The 24,343-nt window shown below is 37.8% G+C and overlaps 2 protein-coding genes across 3 annotated transcripts; one reads left to right on the top strand and one right to left on the bottom strand.

The window, feature by feature from the left end:
• Window positions 1-1,839: 1,839 nt before the first annotated feature.
• Window positions 1,840-4,200, top strand: LOC110908411 (galactose mutarotase). Its single transcript, XM_022153349.2, has 4 exons — window positions 1,840-2,053; window positions 2,131-2,180; window positions 2,995-3,121; window positions 3,354-4,200. Exons 1-4 carry the CDS (start codon window positions 1,945-1,947, stop codon window positions 4,079-4,081), a joined length of 1,014 nt encoding a protein of 337 aa, XP_022009041.1. The 5' UTR covers window positions 1,840-1,944; the 3' UTR covers window positions 4,082-4,200.
• Window positions 4,201-4,643: 443 nt separating this feature from the next.
• Window positions 4,644-11,807, bottom strand: LOC110908410 (phosphomethylethanolamine N-methyltransferase). Of its 2 annotated transcripts, none has more exons than XM_022153348.2 (12): window positions 11,613-11,807; window positions 11,419-11,534; window positions 9,245-9,382; window positions 9,026-9,163; window positions 8,428-8,571; window positions 8,102-8,212; window positions 7,667-7,811; window positions 5,708-5,988; window positions 5,399-5,560; window positions 5,227-5,280; window positions 5,047-5,121; window positions 4,644-4,923 (listed from the first exon to the last, which is right to left on the bottom strand). In XM_022153348.2, the coding sequence occupies exons 1-12, from the start codon at window positions 11,629-11,631 to the stop codon at window positions 4,825-4,827; spliced, it is 1,482 nt and encodes a 493-aa protein (XP_022009040.1). In that variant the 5' UTR covers window positions 11,632-11,807; the 3' UTR covers window positions 4,644-4,824. The 2 variants fall into 2 exon arrangements, with proteins under 2 accessions (XP_022009040.1, XP_022009039.1); XM_022153347.2 differs by having other exon boundaries at window positions 11,610-11,806.
• Between the last annotated feature and the right edge of the window lie 12,536 nt (window positions 11,808-24,343).

Consider the following 24,343-nt stretch of genomic DNA (forward strand, 5'->3'; position numbering starts at 1 on the left):
ATGTCGCATGTTAAAAAAATACAGTCACATGGAAAATACGCTTTCGCATGTTTGTATGGAAACCCATACAATTCGCATGTTATTATGAAAAAACCCAATTCGCATGTTAGTTACAAGTATTCGCATGTTGATAACGCCTCGCGTATGCGTCGTACGTTAAGGCATTTTGTACGTTATAGGCCTACATGCGAGCCCAAGCGATGACTATGTTAGTATAGAATTGCACAAAAAAAAAACAAGTTAGGAAACAAACCCGATTTGAACCCGAACCCCACACACAGGTTTGAAAACGGGTTGTAACCCTATACTTTGAAACTGGGTTGAACCTGGTGAAACCCAACCAAACTAGTTAAAACCCGATTTTAAACCACTCAAACCCAATCTTTTCCCCCTCAAAAACCAGTTCTGACCCAGATTGGTATGGCCAGAACCCTGATTTGACTTTTGTTGACCCAACCCGACCCGGTTTGTGCCATATCTATGTAAGGATATTGAACGAGTTGTGTTCATGAGTTGACAGATTCAACTCAACCCAAACCCAAAAATTTTACATGAAACCAAACACAACTCGAACCCAAAATCATGTGAGATATGTGAACGTGAAACGACACAATATCTTCGGATTAACCAGAACATAACCCATATAACCTTATTTTTTTAATGTTTTCATGTCTATATTTGTTTTCGCATATTCATATTTCATAAATAAAATTTTACAACAGAACCGACAAATTGTGCCCAATCAGTTTCATTTATATACAAAACACATTTTGAACAAAAATAAAATTAAATATAAACGGGTTAACTCATCAACCTGCTTGGTTGAGACCAGGGACGTACCCACCTTATGCCCAAGGTGGGCGGGTGCACCCTTTGAAAAAAAAAAGATTAAGTGCTAAATTCCCGATATAATCCCGATCGCACCCCTTGAAAATTTTCGTGCGCACTCGTTGGAAATTTTCGCCGGCCCCCCTCAGGAAAAAATCTTATGAATTAATAAAAAAAATTATGTAAACACTGATTTTTTTAAATACAACCTATTAACTTTCCACTTAACTAATTAACTTTCACTTAACCCAATTAATTTCTCTTAACCTTTAGCCTAATAAACACTCCACAACCCAAGCCCAACCTAATCTAATAATCTAATTTGAACTAAAATATAATAACCCAACCCATCGTTCTTTCCCCTTCTCTCGTCCCGCTCTTTGTTTTGTGATCCTAGACCCATGGCACCAACAACAACGTACAACAGGTCTTCATCAGGCAGCAACAACAACTTCGGCTTCTGCCGGAGAATAGTAAATTATGGCCATCAAACTCACGAAAACATCCTCATCACTCTTTCCGGGTATGGTTCGATTATTTTGTTGTTTTCTTGTTTTATTTGGATGTTTAGGAGAAATAAAATTGTTAAAAAAGTTTGAAATTTTAGTTTACTGATTTTGTTGTTTTAGTTAAAGTTTAGTGTGTTTAAATGGTTAGTTACTAGGAATCAACAATTAAAAATAGGGCTTGATTTTAAAGCTAAAAATTATGAAGTCTGATGATGATTGTTTAAGTGTTTAGTGTTAAAAATTAGTTATATATGTTATATTGAGAAAGACTTGCTTAAAAAGTAGCTCTAGATGATGTTTGGATAGATTTTAAAAAATAAAAACCCGTTAGGGCGACATTTTAAATATGTTTGTAATGACGTTTGACGTGTTTTTGATAATTATATAAATTTTAGCTTGATGTTCTTTTGTTTAAATAACACGACCCGACCCGAACCCACCTATGATGACACTAGGCCCATACTAATTACTAATCTAGGATGGAAGAAGACTTCTGTGAGTAGGTAGGTATGCAACCCCATTTGATTTGATTATCAATTTATCTCACCTAACCACTTTTCATTTATCTATATAAACAATCATCATCACTGGGATAGTTATTTTAGCAATGGCAGAACAGAACCCACAGCTCTTCGAGCTCAACAATGGCACAATGAAGCTCATCGTCTCCAACTATGGCTGCACTATCACCTCCTTATTCATCCCTGATAAACACGGTATCATTCTACTTACTTTCTCTCCCTCACGTCCCGTATTTGTCGCTGATTTTATGAATTGTTATCTGTTTTTCAAGGTAATTTGAGCGATGTTGTTCTTGGATTTGACACTCTCGAACCCTATCTGGTGAGTTTTGTTACACTTCACTGTGAATGATCTGATCAAAAGATCTATGATTTATTGATTTCTGTTGGTTGGTTTCAAGATTAGGGCTTAAGTAAAGAATGTATGTTTCACGTTGTGAGATAAAAGAACAAACTTTTATTATAATTGTAAGAAGATCCATGTGGGTTTGGGTTTGAAGTTGTTGATTCTGATCAGTGTGTTACCCTGATTTTGCTTAGATTTGCTGATTGTTTAGTGTCAAGATAGTTAGATTGTTGTAAGAAAACTGATTATATCGCGGTTCACTGCTTAAAAATACGCTTTCAATACAAAACCAATTTTAAGTAATAACTACTAGAACAACATAAACAATTGTACGTAGTGCATGACAGTGAAAGTGCACTAGTTTTAACGTTATTTTAATAATTTCGTGAAAATAACGTTAAAAGCGGGGACGGTTAATCATGCATCATGTGGTGGCGTTGATAGCTGAAAGACAGGGGGGTACATGCACCAATCAGTCTCTGTCCCGATTGTTTGAGTGTTATGTGTCTTAGGTCCAAGGCTTGATACAAAACTACAATCGAACCGGGGGTCTCACTAGAAGCAGCCTCTCGATTCCTACGGGGTAGAGGTAAGGCTGTCTACATCTACCCTCCTCAGACCCTACCTTAGCTTTGCTATTGGTGGGATTTACTGAGTATGATGATGATGATGATGATGATTCTTCACATTACAATAATCAGTTTGAAAATGCATATCTAAACACACCCTTTATTCCTTTCTTGAATGACTTGTACTCAGTACTCTATATTTTGCATTTTGGTTTCATCAGAATCGTGTGGCACCCTACTTTGGTTGCATTGTTGGAAGAGTTGCAAACAGGACTAAAGAGGGGAAGTTCACACTCAATGGGATCGAGTATACTCTGCCAATTAACAACGGTCCAAACAGTCTTCATGGTATGGCGTAATCGCCTTATTTTTTCTATCTATTCGTATATTTGTCGATTCAGGTCGCAATATATGTTTTGGTATTGTTTTAAAACATTAGAAACGATGAATAAGTACCCAATAAAGCAACCACTGTGATTAATATATAGTTATTTAAAGAGCATAAACGGTAATTCGAGAATATTATTTTTATTGTTATTGTATTTAGTTGTTTAGCTCTTCTTTGGTTTCTTATTTGTAGGTGGGCTTAAAGGATTTGACAAGGTTGTTTGGGAAGTCGCTGAACATAAACAGGGTGACAATCCATCAATAACCTTTAAATATCGCGCTCGTGATGGGGAAGAAGGTTACCCTGGAGATCTTTCGGTCACTGCAACTTACACTCTCACGTCGAAAACCACATTAAGGCTTGACATGGAAGCGGTTCCAGAAAACAAACCGACCCCGGTTAGTTTAGCTCAACACACCTACTGGAACCTAGCAGGCCATAACTCGGGTACCATTCTCGACCATACAGCACAGATATTTGCAAAACACATCACGCCCGTTGACCAAACGCAAATCCCAACTGGCGAAATTAAGCCGGTAGAAGGAACTCCGTTCGATTTCACCACCGAGAAGAAAATCGGTACCTCAATCCACGAGGTCGGTATTGGGTACGACCACAACTACGTGCTTGATTGCGGGGAAGAAAAGGCAGGATTAAAACATGCTGTAAAACTTAAGGACCCGGTTAGCTCACGGGTTCTTAATCTGTGGACCAATGCCCCGGGATTGCAGTTTTACACGGCTAATTATGTGAACGGGATTGTTGGTAAAGGGGGAGCGGTGTATGGAAAGCACAGCGCGGTGTGTATGGAGACGCAGGGGTTTCCGAACGCGATTAACCAACCGAATTTTCCGTCGGTTGTGGTTCAGCCTGGTGGCAAGTATGAGCATAGTATGGTCTATGAGTTCTCTGTTGAGTAAAGGTGTTTTGTATTTATGTTTAGAAAGTAGATGAGAATAAGTTGGTGAACTTTATGTAATGTTTGACCATCATCTATGTTTTTGAGCTTTTTGATAATTGAAGTGTTTGTTTTTGTAAATAGTTACAGCTCAACTATAATTACAATAGTAAAGGTTTACAATCTGACGATGACGAGGAAGAACCACCATGATATGTACAAAAGTGTGTGTAATAGTTAGAGTGGTTAGTCTAGTCTGTTAGAAGTCAATATTAGTCAAGATAGTCAATTGGGCTAGTATAAATAGAGAAGTTCACTTGTAATCAAATGCATTCAGAATTTAATAAGAATCTTTTTCCGTCAATCTCTCTTCAACAGAATTAACCAACTTTCGGAAGTCGTTCTTCACTACGATCTCCCCGAGTGTTAATGATGTTCTTCTATTGATTTCAATCAAGAACACGAAACCACATCAATGGTATCAGAGCCAGAACTCGGAGTGGTGGCCTGGAGTTCCCACAACCGATCGTGTGTATTCGTATTTGATCGTTGATTAACACTAACAACCCTAGTATCTCAGATTATTTGGATCCCAAGCTTAAATTATAATTATATTAAAACTGGTCATTTGAGGCCACACATAATGCATTAGAGGATCCACAAGACATCACAGTTGTACAACAAAAGGAGTGCTTAAATCACAACCCACATGATATCTGAGCCTCAGCACCACCACTCTTTTATTGTGAAAATACAAAATACACTTCACTTCTTTTCCGCAAAAAACAAGCCCCATCTCTGCTCCCCGGAACCAGTCCTCACCAGCTTTGCCTTCCAACCGCCAACAATATCGTTGTAGTCTTCCTACATATATCATGTTCAACATAAACACGTTAGCATATTCACATTTGACACCACCACTCCTGTAAAAAAAATGATCGCGTGTAACTTTACAAGCGTTCTAAAGCAATAGGTAAATGTACTCACTTCAGTAAACTCACGGATGAATTCTTCTTTTCCCTTCTCGAACCTTTCCAGTTCCCTCCTAAGGACTTCCTTGAACTGGCAAACCATACGGGTTAGACAAGTTGGGTAACGGGTCAAAACAGATAACTTTTTTAACATATTGAAATATAATCTTTTGAATAAATTAACCAATGAAAGAACCTGTTCTGTTCGATCCTCTGCTATCACCTCTCCGAATCCTGCATCTTTAAGCATCTTAGGAATAAAAGTAAAAGAGTCAATACACACATTGCTTACGTATAAACTAACAAAAGTATTTTTCTTTTTTTTTTTTTATATATTTGTATTTTTATCTTCTAGTTCTCTGATTTACCTGACCATAAGTTTCTACGTCATGAAGATCATATCCTCTTTGCTTAATGTATGCTGCAAAATCTTCAGATGGTGTTCCAGATTTTCGGCAGTAATCACTGATAAGAACTTTGCCACCTGGCTTCAACCATTTGTAGAAGGTTCGGAACAATGCAGGTTTATCCTTAAAAACATAACATAAAAGGATAAGAATACCATAGTTATAACTAATAACTGAACTATTTCAAGGGTGTTTAGATGCACACGTTGAACGTGATTATGCTATATTTAGTAATTCTATTAAAATAATCCATTATAATTAGAACCTTACTTGAATATGGAGGATAGTGTCACGGCTGTAGATGACATCGAACGTATTGTCCGGATAAGATTTCTTGGTACAATCCGCAACCTCAAATTCAACTGAACATTTGAGACCGATTGCGCGTTCAAGAGCAAAAGCGATCATATTAACAGAAAGATCAATGCCAACAACATCAACACCAAAGTTTTCAGCCATATAGAAATCGCCTCCCCCTATCCCACATCCAACATCTAGAACTTTCTGCCCCGGTTTCAGATCCAGCATTGCCACAAATTCTTTTGTCGTGTCTGCCCACATTACAATTTTAACTTAGAACAACAAACTTTGTGATCAATAAACCAATATACAACTTCTAGGACTGCCAAATGGGTTGATCAAGGCCGTTTTTGAGGGGGTGCGGGGTGGGCGACGACATGGGGCCCAAACCCTTCGGGGGCCCAAATCTTTTTAATTTTGTATAGAATTTACATTGTATAAGCTAGACTACATATATATATATATACATATATATATATATTAGGATAGGAGTTGGCCAGAAAGTCCAAATTTCCTAAAAAGTGTAAAAAGTCATAAAACACCATAATGTCAACCATAAAACACACCAAAAACCCACAAATAATATGATGAAGATTACTAAAACATCATGTATGTGGGTTTTGTGTTGTGTTTTAGATGTTAAGGCTCTGATTGTGGAATGACAAATATTATTGTGTTTTATGTTGTTTAGCATTGTGTGTTTTATATTCATAGTTCTACGATGGTGTGTTTGAAGTTTTTATGGACTATTAGAGTTTGAATATGGTGTTTTAGTAATATTCATTCTATTATTTGTGAGTTTTAGGTGTGTTTTATGCCTGAAATTATTGTATTTTATGACTTTTTACACTTTTTAGGAAAAACACACTTTCCGTAGGATCCCCACTCTATATATTATATATATATATATGTATATATAGGGAGGGGCTCATGCGAGAACCACCCTTATTGTGAGAACCTTGAGAACCAGTGTGAACACAACCTAAAATAGCTAAAAAAAACCTAAAAAAAACCTAAAAAACCTAACCCCCACCCCCCAAAAACCTAAACCCCCCACCCCCCCCCCCCCACCCCCCAAAAAAAAACCTAACCCCCCCCCCCCCAAAAAAAAAAAAAAAACTAAATGCTAAAAACTAAAACCCCCAAAAAGTAGCGATTTTTATATAAAAAATATTTAAAAAAAAAATTTGTGATTTTTAGCTATTTTTAGGCATTTTTGGTGTGTTCACGTTGGTTCTCGCGGTTCTCACAATAAGAGGTGGTTCTCGCATGATCTTCTCCCTATATAGGCATTATTTTGAGCTAAGCCTAGTTAGTAATATATATATACTGAATCGAAAGATGACACAAACAAGCTTTTGTTAGGGTGGTTATTGCCTTGCTTAGACAACAAGGAGACGTTGGGTCTAATTCTGTTGTCTCCAAATTCTCTATTTTAGCCTCATTTTTTAGTCTTTTTAATTGTATATGACATTTAATGCCTAATTTTGTCAACACCATTTTTTCCTTTAATTAATAAATTACTAACTAGGCTTAGCTCAAAATAACTATTTAAATTACTTTCACATAAATTTTAGTGATTAAATAATTGATGAGTTTATAATACATGGAAATTTGCGAATAGGGCCCAAACTTTTTATCTCGCACAGGGCCAATTTTTTTTTTTTTTTTTTTGGTTATTTTCGGACACGGCCCTGGGGTTGATATTACCAAAAAAAAGGCCATTATAGCTAAAAATGCGAGATGTTTTGTTGAATGGAGAGTATAAGTCTCTCAAGTATCATTAAAGGGGTCAAGAGGTAATTCTATTTTACCCTCAGAAACCGGCTTTGTAGGGAGCTTGTATTAAATTGATTAATTGACCCCTAAATATCAAAAGCAAAATCAGTTTGTTCATTAAAAAAGAACTATAAGTTGATATATATATACCTATTCCTCCTGTGCTCACAAACCCGGGTCCAAATATGCGTTCATAGCGTAATATACCAGTGTTTTTATACTGTACATTATCCAAGAATTTCTGGAAGCCCCTATCTTTCTCTGTGTTCACCACCTTCTGCCATATCCACCAGATCTGCGATAAAGACCAACATGTGTGCATTCCATCATAAAGGTGACAGTTTCGTCCCATCTACTTATAAACGGGTTGAAGGTATCTTGAAGTATACTTCTAATGTATACATCTCCTAATGGGTTTATTCAAAGATTATGACTATTAGTGTTACAATTAAACTTTCTAAATGAATGGACAAAAAGTGTTTTCAGGTCAACCAGTTGACCGACTCGCTCATCTTGCCATCTCTACATTCCAAGGAGAGTGTTTCAGTAGATCAGAGCAGAAAAAAAATATAGTAAATGGAGTACCTGATTGTGATTGTTCTTGTTGCGTACATAAGTTTCGATGCATTTCGACCCAATTAGAGAGAATTCATAGCCATTACCAGATGCATCGGATGCGTGACATTCCTTAAAGACCTACGCAACCATACCCAAGAAGAAATTAAAACCGTTAAAGATTTGCACATGCAACGGATTTAAAAGACGATCAGTTATATATGATGTCAATATTTGTAGCATGAAAATTGAACCACTTTTGGAAAAGAAATTACAAACAATGTGACAGCATTAATTTGAGCTCACAAGTCACAACATTTCTTATTTGTCCTATCAAATGTTATTTTTATATTCACCTTGGTGTAGAATCTAGGTTCGCGGTAGTGTGTCGGGTTGTGCTTTCGTTCATGGTCTCCAGATTGATGAAAGCATGACTCTCTAAAGAAAATATAACCTCCCACCTTCACCCATTTCAAAAGTCTTTCAGCAATATCTTCTACCTGTAACCAGATTTAAAAAAAAAAAAAAAAAAAAAATTAAATACTACATGAATTTCATTAACTTGTGTCATGACCCGAAATAACAGTGTCAATCGTGTTGGGTTGGCAAGTTGAATTGTTGAACCCTACCAAGACCCATAGGTTTATTTATGTGAAACACACCAACTCTAACTCAGGCACACTTTAAATCATGTAACCCAAATATGACCTGTTTAACCCATTTATCTAAACGAGTCAAATGGGTTGTCGGGTTCTGACAAGTTCTAAAAGTGCTAAAGGGACAAACTGGTTGACCACTTTAATTACACGGATTCAACATGTCAACCCAAACATGGCCCGTTTAATAAAAGGGTTAGATATGACAAACCCAAAACATGCATGTATAAACTAACTTGTACTCATTCGGTCACAAGAACTTCACTAAACAATACAAAATTTCATGACTCAGACTCACCTCTTTATCAGAAAGATACATCAATAACCAGTTTGAGAAAATTAAATCCATTGATTCAGTTGGAAAGTTTAGGTCTGGTGAGGTAACATCAGCACATTTAAATTCAACATTTTCATGGTGCCCATTGATGCTCTCATTCTGCAAATCAATAAATTGAAATTAAAAATAATAATAATAATAATAAAAATGAAGTTATTTTCCATTGTGAATAATGCATACCTTTTTTACCACACTTTCAATGAAATCAATGGCTGTTACTTTTCCCGCCTTTTTGGCTAGTTCACCAGTAAAACGACCAATACCAGGTCCTAATTCAAGGACATTTTTCCCTTCATAGGGTGGAAGTAGTGACAGTACCTAACCGAAGAGTAGACATAAGACACGCGTATGAATAAACCAACGCGTTTGCATTTGTGTTTTGAACCGGTTTGGTCATTGTATGTATTAATACCATAAATAATCCGAATTTGCCAAACACGTAAACATGATTATATGAATATAACAACTTCAAGTAACTTAGACACATCTGCATACCATCTTCTGATCAATCCTGTCTTATTACAACTGGTTATTTGGTTTGATGATTTAATTTTAAATAAGTTTAGAGACTTTCATACACTATGATCAGTGTTGTAAAAATCGCGACTAGGCGGCGACTAGTCGACGATTAATCGCTAGTCGGCCAGTAACTGAGTAATTTTTCGTTAATCAGTCCATTAATCACTAGTAGGGCCTAGTCGGCCAGCCAAAAATCGGCGATTCCGGCCAGATTCTGGAAAAAACCCTGTATATTCCGGCCAAAACCTCTAAATTCCGATCAGTTTCCAACCAAACCATGTGATTTCCAACAATTAATCTTGTATACTTAAAAAAATGAGTTGAGTAATAGTTAAAACCCAGATACTTAGAATATTTACCTATAAAAATGTGTATATGTATACATAAAACTAAAAATTACATATAAAAAACTCGATCCGATTAATCTCGAGTAATCCCGAGTAGTCGCTAGTCCTCACCTCACCGGCCGACTAGCGCTTAGCGAGTTCTCCAACCTGACTATGATTAGGTTGAGGGAGTTTTTGATGCAAAATGACAAAAAATAGTTGTTTTTTTATATGGTATTAACCCTTTATACACATCAATTTGCCATCTGAATCTGAAAGAATAGTGTAACAGTGTACCTCATCCTACAATTCTATACTTTTGTGGGTAAAAAAAGTTAGAAACTCATTTGCTGTAAGAACATACTAGAACAAATATACAAAAAAGGAAAATAAAAGTCATTATCGCATAAAAAAGGTAGTTCCAAAACACAGCAAACAGTAACACCCAATCATACACATAAAAAAGAAAAGAAAAAAAGTTAAACCCACTACCAATAGTGCCAAATCATTGAAAATGAATTAATAACAAAAAAAATTAAATTAAAGGTGATCCACTATCAACAGAGCCAAATCATTGAAGAATAAATTAACCAGAAAAAAAACATGAAGTTAGGTTACAAGTGCCTCAAGGATTCTTTGACATATAGCATAGCCAATCAGAGACCTCAAGATTATTATAATTAATAACAAACAATGTTCCATACAAAATAATAACAGGAAAAGGATCTGTTAAACCAATCAATTAATAAAACACACAAAATGGATTAGACAATAATAAAAAAAGCTTGCACTTCATTGAAAAAAAAAAGAAGTCAAGCCCGAGCCAAATTAAACTCACTAGTACCCAAATTTTAATATGTATAAACCTATAACCCAAATTATAATCTATATATAATTCATAAATTGTGCATTATGTGTATTTTAGAAATATCAGTTCTTGTTTTTATGATGATGAATATGTGCAAGAAATACATAACTAAAAAAACAAATGCTCTTGCTTTGAACTTTTTACAAGATAAGCTCGAGCTTAATATTTCAGCTCGTTAAGACATCATCATCATACTCAGTAAATCCCATCAATAGCAAAGCAAAGGTAGGGTCTGAGGAGGGTAAGATGTAGACAGCCTTACCTCTACCCCATAGGAATAGAGAGGCTACTTCCAGAGAGACCCCGGCTCGATAGTAGTTTTGCATCAAGCCTTGGACATAAGACACATAACACTCAGCAATCAGGACAAAGACCGATTAGTGCATGTACCCGTTTGTCTTTCAGCTATCAACGCCACCACATGATGCATGATTAACCATCCTTAGCTTTTAACGTTGTTTTCACGAAATTAGTACAATAACGTTAAAATTAGTGCACTTTCACTTTTGCCCCCCGATAGCCCCCACATATATACATTATATGCGCATACCGCAAGCGGGGCGTTCCAGCTCGTTAAGATAACCGAGCTTATTCATTCCCCAACCTGACTCGGCTCTTTTACAGCCCAACTATGATCGTACCTCAGGCCTATCTTGTTTGTCAAGATGAGATGCCATAGAATCAAGCATCATGGCTTCAAGAGTGAGTTCCACAGAGTGTTCCATCCAGTAACTCTTCTGAACCTCACGTTCTTCACCTGCATATTCAATCCCACTAAATATCACTGTAGAAACCAACCAACTTGTGTAACAGACTGATCAGAAGAACTAACCACCATTAACTGCAGCAGCCATAGCAGAGATGTTGAAGTTTTGTGAATGATGGTGGTCTACTGTTGAGTGATCTTTTGTTTCTGGTGCTTAGAAGTCTGAACAGGCAATATTGCTTTGTGGGTATGTATATATGGGCACAAGTGAAGTTGTATATTGTAATGGTAGGTGAGGCCAGTCTTGATACGTGATCCCTTTTTGGACTATTCTCCTTATTTATTTACATATTCTTGCACGCATTTTGAGGAAGAGAATCAGATTCAACCTTTTAGAAGACAAAGGAATATCAACCATAATGTATGTCTGAAACAACCAATCATCTCTAGATCAAGTGATAGATGAAGGTTCAACTATCACTTGGTGCAGAGAGTGAGGCACTGGTGAGTAATGATAGGAGACCCAGGGAAACCTGGGTTGGTTCCTTGAGCCAAACCGGTTTTACCGGTAATTTTACTGTCATGCCTACGGACGAGTGGGTTACCGGGTTTTCCCCGGAATTGGTGATGGACTCAGGTTACTCTCGGAGTACTCCGTTTGTCCAGTGGGTACACCGAGAGTGCTCGGGATTAATTCTGTTGGCCGTTCAAAAAATATGTATATCAACATGAAATATTTCGGACGGGTATTCGAATTAGTTTTGAAAATGTTTGTGATGTGATATTAAGTGATATTCGACTTGATTCCACAAAACATACATGCTCGATTACCCGAACAAGTCTAGTCTTCCACTAACTTTCAGTTTTTAAATTTCTAATATTTTAGGCAACAAAATTAAAATAATAAGAAATGTGTTAAGAAATCCCAACATGTTATTTATACAAACTAGTGGATACTCGTTACCCAACGAGTAATGAGTAATCTGGTACCTGACGGGTATGGAACACGGTTTATAATCGGGTATAAGATTTTGAAGAAATACCAAACTAATCAGGTGATTAGTTTGTGGTATGTGCCTCGACAAATAAGGTTAATCTTCGTTGTCTTCTCCAAGCTGTGGGTATGATCTTCCTGCAAACACTAAACACCCCGTTAAGCTCGTTAAGAGGAGGGGAATAGGGGGGGTTCTCTTTTTAACCACTCTCCGGCGTGAGAATAAGTATGTGTATTGAGGATTAAGTATGTAATTAGAAGTAAGAGAGCAAGGAAGTGGATCCTTAAACCTGTGGAAGAAGGTCTCTATTTATAGTCGGAGTGGTGTGGAAGGAGGTGGGCTGATGGACCATGGGCCTTGAGGTCGACAACAAGGAATATTCGTTTTGTCTCCTCTGCCACGACCGTTGGTGCTTCTGGACGAGAAGAGAGCTGGGGCGTGTTGATTGGATCCACGTGGCCTGACCGTTGTCCTTGTTGTCTGCTTTGACATCAGCGGCTAAGTGGAGATCGTGGTGCAGTTGTCGGCACACGCTGATTGGTGCCACGTAAGCATCCTTGTGTACCTTCTTGTCTCCTGTACGATTTGTCAATCGTGAAGCACCATTGGATACACCTATTGGACGCTTCTTGGTCCGTTGTTCTGCCACTTGTACCCTTTGTACTTGTCCTTAGATTAGTTGCGCTTCTGTCCTCCGTGCGACCATCAGGAAAGTCCCAAGTAGCTGGCGCAAGTGTCGCAGCCTCCGACCCCTATCCCGGGAGCGGGCGCCGCGAGGGCAGATGGGTGGTATCGGTGTTTATTAATTTGGCAGCGGAATACATCAGGACCGTAGTTAGGAAATATTTTGATCAGAGTAAACCACCAACTTTTATAATAATAAAGCTTTGAGATAAAAACCCATGTTCATTTGACAATACATTTGTAGGGATAATCCTAAATTATTGAAAACAAAAGCTTCTTTTTATTTAGGTAACTTTTATAGCTACTTTTCCAAGCCTTCAGTGCTCTCCAGCTAGCTTCTATTGGCTTTCATATTTTGTTACCTGAAACGCGTTTTAAAAACATTTTATCAGCAAGAAATATTAGCGAGTGCATCCCAGTTTAATCAAAACAGTTTTATCACTTTTACAGTATTGAGGGCATCCGCAATTACATTTGCTTATATCTATCCAATTACCCTGTTTTTCCTGGTACTGTCTTTCCTGACTGGTTGGTCATGCTACTATTCCAATAGTAACGAGTTTCAAGTAATGTACACAAAACCCCAACATATCGGCAGTAATTGTAGATTTGCAAATACTCAATTACTGTTAAGTGTTATTTAAAACATTTGAGGTTTTGGAAAAGTATTTTGACTTATAAAAGTAATTTACAAAAAGGTGTTAAAAGCAGATGTACTCACATTGTTTACTTAGGTAAAACTAAAGTTTCCTGAGAATCTCCTGGTTATTATCTATTAAAATCAAACAATGCACACGTGTTAGTAAAATAACCCAAATCACATTGACCGTACAACTCGAGACAGAATTCCAATGACTGAGTCGGGCAGAGCCGACATGCATTACGAAATCCTAGATCAATCGAGTGTAACATGAGACAGAACTCCAATGACTGAGTCAGGCAGAGCCTTGACATGCATTACAGATCCCTAAATCGACCGTGTAGGGTAATAGCAGGGTTATAATACTTACAACGAGGCATAGCTTCGCTTTATAGTGGGTATTATGCCCGGGTATTATAATTGCTATTTCAGAAGTTGAGAGAGAAATCGAGAAATGAACGGTTTGTCAAATGAGCTAGAGCCCCCCTTTTATAGGCTGGTCGCACACTCCGTCGCGCCCCGCGACCAAGTAGGCTTTGGCCGTCGCGGGCCGCGAGAGCCCACGTGTCGCTTATAGGTTTGCTGAGTCAAGGGGGTAGGTCCGGTGAGTCACGTGCCACGTGGCACTATGCAGTGTCGACCAAGCAAAGGCTGTCGCGCCACGCGAAGGATTACCCTTCGTCTGTCGCGGGCCGCGAATGACACAAAAATCTTGTTTTTCTTGATTTTTCGAAGTATAGAGTTGTTTCGGGTTCGTTTCTCGCGTATATTTAGGAATGCTTAGGGTTACGTTAAGGGTTCTAGGAGGGTTGTTATATCATCCCCACCTTGTTTTAGATATCGTCCTCGAGGTCTACTGGAACAGGTGTGGGTATTTCCCTTGCATTTCTGATTCGAGTTCCCAAGTGTATTCTGGTCCTCTCTTGGAGTCCCATTTCACTTTGACCAGTCTTGTGTTTGAGGTTCTTGATCTTTATATCTTCAATCTGAACAGGTTTCTCGATAAACTTAAGTTTCTCATTTACCTCTATGTCCTTAAGAGGTATTACTAATGAGGTCTGCTAAGCACTTTTTAAGATTACATACATGAAACACATCATGTATTCCTGCCATTTCCTCTGGCAGTTGTAGCTGATAGGCTACATGTTCTATTTTTCTAATAATCTCAAAAGGTCCAACATACCTGGGGCTTAGCTTTCCCCTCTTAACGAATCTGACTACTCTTTTCCATGGAGAAACCTTTAATAGTACCTTATCTCCTACTTGAAATTCTAATGGTTTTCGTCGGTTATCTGTATAACTCTTTTGACGATCTTGTGCTGCTTTTAGTCTCTCCTTGACTTGAATTATCTTATCTATTGTTTCTTGCACTATTTCTGGTCTAGATAATTGTTTTTTCTCCAATTTCTGCCCAACAGACTGGAGTTCTGCACTTACGTCCATAAAGTGCTTCAAATGGTGCAACATTAATGCTCGTATGATAGCTGTTATTGTAGGAAAATTCTATTAATGGTAAATGGTCGTCCCAATTTCCTCTGAAATCAATTACACAAGCTCTAAGCATATCTTCGATTGTCTGAATTGTCCTTTCGCTTTGTCCGTCTGTTTGTGGATGATAAGCTATGCTTAGATTTAACCTGGTTCCCATTGCTTTTAGAAACTTGTCCAAAAATGAGAAGTAAAACAGCTATCTCTATCAGACACGATAGATAAAGGAATTCCATGTAATGAAACTATTTCATTTACATATAGCTTAGCTAACTGTTCCATACTGAAAGTTTCCTTCATTGGTAAGAAATGAGCAGATTTGGTCAATTAGATTGTATCATTTCCTTTCCTTGTCTTGGGTAATTTGTTAACAAAGTCCATTGTTATCAATTCCCATTTCCATATTGGCATTTCTAACTATTGCAATAATCCTGAGGGTTTTTGATGTTCAGCTTTAACTTGTGAACAAGTTAGACATTTAGTAACATAGTTTGCTATATCCTTTTTCATTCCTATCCGCCAGAATTCTTTCTTAGATCTTGATACATCTTATCACTTCCAGGATGTATCGTATACTTAGACTTATGAGCTTCTTCTAGAATTCTGTGGCGTAGGTTTCCTTGTTTAGGTATCCATATCCTTTTCTTATGGAACTTCCAAATTCCATCTGTTCCTTGTTCTAACTCCTTAATCATTCCTTTTAGTTTTTCAGCATCGTCCTTGATTGCTGATACCTGTACTTCTCTAATTTGGTCATTTAAATCTACTTATAGATTTAATCTGAGAAAACGTACTCGTTTCGGCTTTTCATGATACTTTCGACTTAAAGCATCAGCTACTACATTAGCTTTTCCAGCATGATACTGGATATCACAATCATAATCACTAAGAATTTCCATCCAGCGTCTCTGTCTCATATTTAATTCCTTTTGCCCAAAAATATATCTTAAACTCTTATGACCGGTGAAGACAACAAATTTATTTCCATATAAATAGTGTCTCCAAATCTTAAGGGCAAAAACAATGGCTCCTAGTTCTAAATCATGGGTTGTATAATTCTCTTCATGTTTCTTAAGTTGTCCAGAGGCATAAGCTATAACCTTTTGACGTTGCATCAACACACATCCATATCCTAACTTAGACGCATCACAATAGACTATAAAGTCTTCAGTTCCTTCTGTTAATGCGAGTATGGGTGCGTTGGTTAACTTTCTGGTAATGCGAGTATGGGTGCGTTGGTTAACCTTTGCTTAAGAATCTTAAAAGCTTCTTCCTGTTTTGGTCCCCATTCAAACTTAACTGATTTACAGGTCAGTTTAGTTAATGGAATGGCTAATCTAGAGAAATCTTGGATAAACCGTCTATAATATCCTGCCAGTCCAAGAAAACTTCGTACTTCTGTTGGTGATTCAGGGACTTTTCACTTAGTAATCGCCTCGATCTTTGTGGGATCCACATGAATTCCTTCATGATTAACCAGATGTACAAGGAATTGCACTTCTTGTAACCAAAATTCACATTTTGAGAATTTAGCATAAAGCTTTTCTTTTCTCAACAATGTCAGAAGTGTATGCAGATGCGCTGCATGTTCCTCTTTACTCTTAGAGTAAATTAGAATATCATCTATTAACACAATTATGAATTTATCCAGGTTTGGTTTACATATCCTGTTCATCATGTCCATAACTGCAGCTGGGGCATTGGTTAAACCAAATGGCATGACGGTAAATTCATAATGACCGTATCTCGTTCTAAAAGCAGTTTTAGGAATATCCTCTTCTTGTACTTTCAGTTGATGATATCCTGACCGTAAGTCGATCTTAGAAAAGAATCGAGCTCCTTGAAGTTGATCGAACAGATCATCGATTCTCGATAGTGGGTACCGATTCTTAATCGTGACTTTGTTCAAATCTCGGTAGTCAATGCACATACGCATCAATCCGTCTTTCTTCTTAACAAACAACACCGGTGCTCCCCACGGTGATGAACTTGGTTGTATAAAACCTTTGTAAAGAAGTTCGTCCAATTGTTTCTTCAGTTCCTACATCTCCGTTGGTGCTAATCGATATGGTGCTTTGGCAATCGGTGCCGTCCCTGGTATTAGGTGAATTCTAAATTCAACCTCTCTATCAGGCGGTAATCCAGGTAACTCTTCTGGAAAAACGTCAGAGAATTTAGATATTACAGGAATATCTTTTAATTATTTTCCTTTAGTATTAAAGATTACAGAAATCATATATACTACTCCTCCTTTCCTTTCATAACTTGCAGCTTTCATCACAGAGATGAACTTTGTCGATCTGGTTGGCTTATCTCCTTTAATTTTGATCTCACCACTTGGTGTACTTACTTGCACTATCTTTTGATCACATAGAATGCTAGCATGATTGGCTACCAACCAATCCATTCCTAATACAACATCGAATCCAGCCAGATTCATTGGGTAAAGGTTAGCAAAGAAATGATGGTTTAGGATTTCTATTCTTGCTCCCTGCAAGATTTCACTTATCTTAACGGATTCTCAGTTTGCTGTCTCTACCAGACAATCTTGTTGAAGTTTGGCTAAGGGTTGGTCAAGAAGTTTGTATAAAGAAGTATTGATAAAACTTTGGTTTGCACCAGAGTCAAACAATACTTTGGCAAATATGTAGTTAACTAAGAACGTACCGGCAATCACATCCGGAATGATCTTGGCTTCCTCAGCGGTCAAAACAAAGGCTTTGGCATTTTTTAGGCGCTTCGGTTGTCTTAGTCTTGTTGGTTGTAGCTAGAGCTATTTTCGGACAGTTCGGCTTGCAGTGCCCTGTTTCTCCACATTTGAAACATATCCTATTGTTAGGTTTCGATCGACATTCTTCTTCCTTATGTCCTGGCTTTTTGCAAAAATTCTAGAACCTTGCACATTTCCCATAATGCTTCTTTTTACAGGTTTTGCAGTAAGGTGGAGAGGAAGAACCTGTACCTCGCCCACAAACTGAAATTCTTGGGTAAGTTTCTGAGCTAGGTTCTTTCTCTGGTTTTCCTCATGAGTACGTACCAATTCATCAGTCAGTGTATTGGCTAATTCTACTGCTTCTTCTATGGTTTGTGGCCTAGCTGCCTTGACTACATGTCTAATCTCACCAATCAATCCCCAAATATAACGGGAGATTAACACTGGTTCAGGTGAGGCTAAGGTAGGTACTATCCTAGCATATTCGAAGAATATGGTAGTGTAACCTTTGTAGTCTATTCCAGTCATTTTGAGATTTAGGAACTTATTGGCGATTTGTTCCCTTTCATTAGGGACAGAATTTTCTTTCAACCATATTCTTAATTTGATCCATTCCATATTATAAACTCTGTTACTTCCCCTAGACTGGAGAATAGTATTCCACCATTCTAACGCTGCATTTTTGAAAAGATTAGAAGCAAACATAATCTTATCTTCGTCTGCGCATTAACATATCTTTATGACTGCTTCTATCTTTTCTATCCAACGTAAGGCTGCAATGGCTCCTTCATTGCCTAAGAATTCTTTATAAGAACAACCGTAAGAAGCGATTCTTCTTCTTTTAGGAATTGGAGCCTGGATAATAGGTCCGTTATCATTATTCACACTGTGAGTTGGTTCAGTGTGTTGGCGTTTACTTCCATTTGCAGATTTATTATTTTCTGCTTCTTTAACAGTCTTAATAATATAAGGCATAGCATCTATAATTCCTTGTGCTACTATATGTTGGAGAAACAGGACATTTCAGACCAGAATGCCCTAAGCGTATCCGGATATCTTCGAAGCTGTCACGGCCCATGTAAGCCTAGCTTAAGTCTTACGCGGCCCGCGAGCGACCCATAAATTTTGAATTTCTTGATTTTCAACAAGGATTAGGGTTTTAGGGGTCCAGGTTTCTACTTTCGGGTCATTTTGGGACATTTTTGCAGGTCCTTACATCCTCCCCACCTTATTTAAAATCTCGTCCTTGAGATTTACTGAAATAGGTGAGGATACTTCCGCTTCATTTCCGATTCCAGTTCCCAAGTGTACTCAGGTCCTCTTTTCGAATTCCACTTTACCTTGACTAGCACCAGTCTTTTGTGCTTGAGAAACTTGACCTTTCTATCTTCTATTTGGAGCGGTTTCTCAACAAATTTTAACTTTTCATTTACCTCTATATCTTGAAGAGGTACTACTAGGGATTCATCAGATAAACATTTCTTGAGGTTAGACACATGAAATACGTTATGTACCCCGGCTAGTTCTTCTGGTAGTTGTAAGCGACAGGCAACTGGTCCTATGCGTTGGGTAACTGCGAACGGTCCTATATACCTTGGGCTTAGCTTTCCTTTCTTACCGAACCGAACTACCCCTTTCCAAGGAGAAATTTTCAAGAGTACCTTATCTCCAACCTGAAATTCTAGTGGCTTACGTCGATTGTCTGCATAACTTTTCTGACGATCTCGAGCCGTTTTCAGTCTTTCCTTGATTTGAGTTATCTTGTCGGTGGTATCCTGCACAATCTCGGGACGTGATAATTGGCTTTCTCCTATTTCCGCCCAGCAAACTGGTGTTCGGCACTTTCGTCCATACATTGCTTCGAATGGGGCAGCTTCAATGCTTGCATGATAACTATTATTATAGGAGAATTCGATTAAGGGTATGTGGTCATCCCAGTTTCCACCAAAATCTATACACATGCCCTGAGCATGTCTTCCAGGGTTTGGATTGTCCTTTCACTCTATCCGTCTGTTTGGGGATGGTATGCAGTACTTAAATTCAATCGCGTTCCCATTGCGTCTTGAAAACTTGTCCAGAAATGTGAAGTGAAACGACTATCCCTATCTGATACAATGGAGAGTGGAACTCCATGTAGAGACACTACCTCATCCATGTATAACTTAGCCAATCTTTCCATGCTAAAGGTTTCCTTCATTGGCAGGAAATGAGCCGATTTGGTTAATCGATCTACAATCACCCAGATTGCATGGTTACCTTTCCGGGTCTTGGGTAACTTGGTAACAACGTCCATTGTAATTAGTTCCCATTTCCACACAGGCATTTCTAACTGTTGAAGTAAACCTGAAGGTTTCTGGTGTTCTGCCTTAACTTGCGAACAAGTTAGACACTTAGATACATATCTAGTTATATCCTTTTTCATTCCTATCCACTAGAAGTTATTTTTCAAATCTTGGTACATCTTATTATTACTAGGGTGCATGGTATACCTAGATTTGTGGGCTTCTTCTAAAATTTTATCTCTTAAATTTTCTTGCTTAGGTACCTAAATCCTTTTCTTGTGGAATCTCCAAATTCCACCAGTCCCTTGTTTTCTAATTCCTTTAATCGTCCTTTCATTCCTTCAGCATCATCCTTGATTGCTGTTTCCTGAACATTCTTCAGTTGTTCCATTAAATCTAACTGTAGATTTAATTTAAGAGCACGAACTCGCTTTTGCTTTTCATGGTACTTACGACTCAAGGCATCTGCTACTACATTCGCCTTCCCTTCGTGATATTGAATATCACAGTCGTAGTCACTTAGAATTTCCATCCATCTTCTTTGCCACATGTTTAATTCTTTTTGCCCAAATATGTACCTTAAACTTTTATGATCTGTATAAACTGTAAACTTACTTCCGTACAGATAATGTCTCCAAATTTTAAGGGCAAAAATTATGGCTCCTATTTCTAAGTCATGAGTTGTATAATTTTCCTCGTGCTTTTTCAATTGCCTTGAGGCATATGCAATTACCTTTTTGCGTTGCATTAGCACACATCCTAACCCTAGCTTAGAAGCATCACAATAAACTTCAAAATCTTTTGTCCCTTCTTGTAAGGCAAGAATTGGGGCATTTGTTAATCTTAGCTTTAAAATCTTAAAAGCCTCTTCTTGCTTGGGTCCCCATTCAAACTTAACTATTTTACAAGTTAACTTAGTTAGCGGAACAGCTGTCTTAGAAAAGTCCTTAATGAAACGCCTATAATATCCAGCTAATCCAAGAAAACTTCTAACTTCAGTAGTTGATTGCGGGACCTTCCAATTGGTGATTGCTTCTATCTTGGAGGGATCTACGTGAATACCTTTGTGATTCACCATATGTCATAAGAATTGCACCTCCTGTAGCCAAAATTCACACTTCGAGAATTTAGCGTAAAGCTTTTCTTTTCTTAACAGAGTTAAGAGTGCATGTAAGTGTTCACAATGTCCGTCCTGACTTTTGGAATAAATAAGTATATCATCAATGAATACGATTACGAATTTATCCAAATATGGTTTATAGATTCTATTCATCATATCCATAAATGCTGCATGAGCATTTGTTAATCCGAATGGCATGACTGTAAACTCGTAGTGACCATACCTAGTTCTGAAAGCAGTTTTAGGTATGTCTTCTTTTTGTACCTTCAACTGATGGTATCCGGAGCGTAAATCTATTTTAGAAAAATATCTAGCTCCCTGAAGCTGATCAAAAAGATCATCAATTCTAGGTAATGGGTATCGATTTTTAATTGTAACTTTATTCAATTCCCTATAATCAATACACATTCGCATTGAACCATCTTTCTTTTTCACAAACAACACTGGTGCTCCCCAAGGGGATGAACTAGGTTGTATGAATCCTTTTCTTAGCAATTCATCTAACTGCTTTTTCAGTTCTAGCATTTCGGTGGGTGCTAACCGATAAGGTGCCTTAGCTATCGGTGTAGTTTCAGGAATTAGATGAATTCTAAATTCTACTTCCCTATCGGATGGTAATCCAGGTAGTTCTTCCAGAAATACATCCGGGTATTTCGATACTACTGGAATTTCCTTAAGTTCCTTACCTTTAGTGTTAATGATTACCGAAATCATATACACTATTCCTTGCTTTCGTTCATAACTAGCAACCTTCATTACTGAAATGAACTTCATTGGTTTACGTGGCTTATCTCCTGTAACCACAATTACTTCTCCTGCGGGTGTATGAATTTCTATGGAAGTCTTATCACAGAGGATTCAAGCATGGTTGGTTATTAACCAATCCATTCCTAACACGACATCAAATCCAGCTAAATTCATAGGTACAAGATTTGCAGAAAATTTATGGCCTGAAAGTTCTATCTTTCCTTCTTGCAGAACCTTATCTATTTTAACAGAATTACCATCTGTTGTTTCTACCGTATAAATCTGCTTAAGTTTGGTTAAGGGTTTCTTAAGAGCTTGGTAGAATGAAGTATTTATGAAACTTTGGTTTGCACCAGAGTCGAATAATACTTTTGCATAAACATCATGTACCAGAAACGTACCAGCTATTACATCGGGAATCAGATCTGCTTCCTGTGTAGTTAGCTGAAAAGCTCGTGCGTTCTTCTTGTTAGTTCCTTCAGTAGGTTTGGCCTTGTTATCAGCTGGCTTGGCTAGTTTAGGGCATTCTGGTCTGAAATATCCTGTTTCTCCGCAATTGAAGCAAATCATGGATTTCTTTCTGCAATTCTCCTCTTGGTGGCCCGGTTTCTTGCAGAAATTGCAATTTTCTCTACATTTTCCAAAATGTTTCTTTTTACAATTTCAGCAAAATGGCGGGGTGGAAGATTGCCCAGTTCCCCTTTTCTTGAAGTTAATACTATTATTATCCACACGAAATCCTAGGGTAATCTTCTGAGCCGATTCCCTTTTCCTGTTTTCTTCTCTTATACGCACCAGCTCGTCGGTTAAGGTATTAGCCAATTCAACCACATCGTCAATTGTGCGGGGTCTCGCAGCTTTGACGATATCACGAATCTCGCTAATTAAACCCCAAATATAGCGAGAAATAAGTACCGATTCTGGCGAAGCCAGAGTTGGTACAATTCTGGCATACTCGAAGAATTTCGAAGTATACCCTCGACAGTCAACATCCATCATTCGGTGGCTCAGGAAATTATTTGCCATTTGTTCCTTTTCATATTCGGGACAAAATTTTCTTTCTACTAATTGCTTAATTCTTCCCAATTCATGGCATAAGCCATGTCACTTCCCTTGGCTTGCAACACCGTATTCCACCATTCTAATGCCTCTTCCTTGAAAAGGTGAGATGCATACATGAACTTATCTTCCTCGGCGCATTTACTTATTTTAATTACAGCTTCGGTTTTCTCTAATCAACACAGTGCGGCAGTTGCCCCTTCATTGCCTGCAAATTCGACTAGTTTACAGGCAAGAAATTCTTTATAAGTGCAACCAGGTGTTGCCACTTTCATTTTCTTAAGTATTGGGGCTTGAATTACATTATTATCATTATTGCCGCCTCCATTTACGCCATTACTGTAATTATCGTCGCGAGTGTGTTTAGTATAGTTGGCTTGCGAAGGTTCAACAGGGCTTTTAACAGCAGCGATGATTGTCGAGATAGCATTAGCTATTCCCTGGGCAACAATATTTTCTTTGTCTTGCCTATTAAGAAAATGATCCTCGTTGTTTTGTTCAGATTGATTAACTTCGTTGACTGGTTGGTTTTCCATGTTTTCCATCTGAATAATTATCAATATGTACAAGTTATACAAATTATTGTCACAAATTAAATAACAACCAAACACAATAAAGCAATCACACATAATCACGTCAACAAGTATAGCCAAAATTGTCGACCTTGCGACTTTCATATTTTATATATATATTAGTATGCATCGATACACACTGTGTATTTTACAAAAGTTCTATTTTTAGTTACTATTATACAATATTATATATATATATATATCTACATATTATTATTATACAAACACACATCCACCGTTAGCTGGCTCTTCAGAAACGACGATCCCTCTCGTCGTACTTCCACGTAATATTTTTCCCCACTTCCCGAATTCTATTTCCTGCATCCACCAGTTCCTCGCCGTAGCGGCATAGTTCAGCAACGTTTTCTGGGTTCATGGGTGGAAATTGTCACGCCCCCAAAATCCACATGCGGAGTGCCACCGCCTGGGGGTGTGACTGACCAGGATCCAGCCACCAATTATACTGAGTAATTTAATTAATAACATATTCACCAACCACAGGGTTAGCAAATATCATAACCAAAGTTTAAAAGTTTTAGATTCAAATAGTAGCTTAGGTA

The sequence above is a fragment of the Helianthus annuus genome, chromosome 14 (genome assembly GCF_002127325.2).
Source record: "Helianthus annuus cultivar XRQ/B chromosome 14, HanXRQr2.0-SUNRISE, whole genome shotgun sequence".
NCBI lineage: Eukaryota > Viridiplantae > Streptophyta > Magnoliopsida > Asterales > Asteraceae > Helianthus > Helianthus annuus.

What these genes read in the sequence shown, in the direction of transcription:
- LOC110908410 (XM_022153347.2), bottom strand. Translation starts at nt 11,631, where the DNA reads ATGGCTGCTGCAGTTAATGGTG. An exon ending in TTGAAAGTGTGGTAAAAAAG is followed by an intron (nt 9,164 to 9,244) that starts GTATGCATTATT and finishes ATTGATTTGCAG; the next exon opens with AATGAGAGCATCAATGGGCA. An exon ending in CAGAGGATCGAACAGAACAG is followed by an intron (nt 5,122 to 5,226) that starts GTTCTTTCATTG and finishes ATGGTTTGCCAG; the next exon opens with TTCAAGGAAGTCCTTAGGAG.
- LOC110908411 (XM_022153349.2), top strand. Translation starts at nt 1,945, where the DNA reads ATGGCAGAACAGAACCCACAGCTCTTCGAGCTCAACAATGGCACAATG. An exon ending in ACACTCTCGAACCCTATCTG is followed by an intron (nt 2,181 to 2,994) that starts GTGAGTTTTGTT and finishes TGGTTTCATCAG; the next exon opens with AATCGTGTGGCACCCTACTT. An exon ending in CGGTCCAAACAGTCTTCATG is followed by an intron (nt 3,122 to 3,353) that starts GTATGGCGTAAT and finishes TCTTATTTGTAG; the next exon opens with GTGGGCTTAAAGGATTTGAC.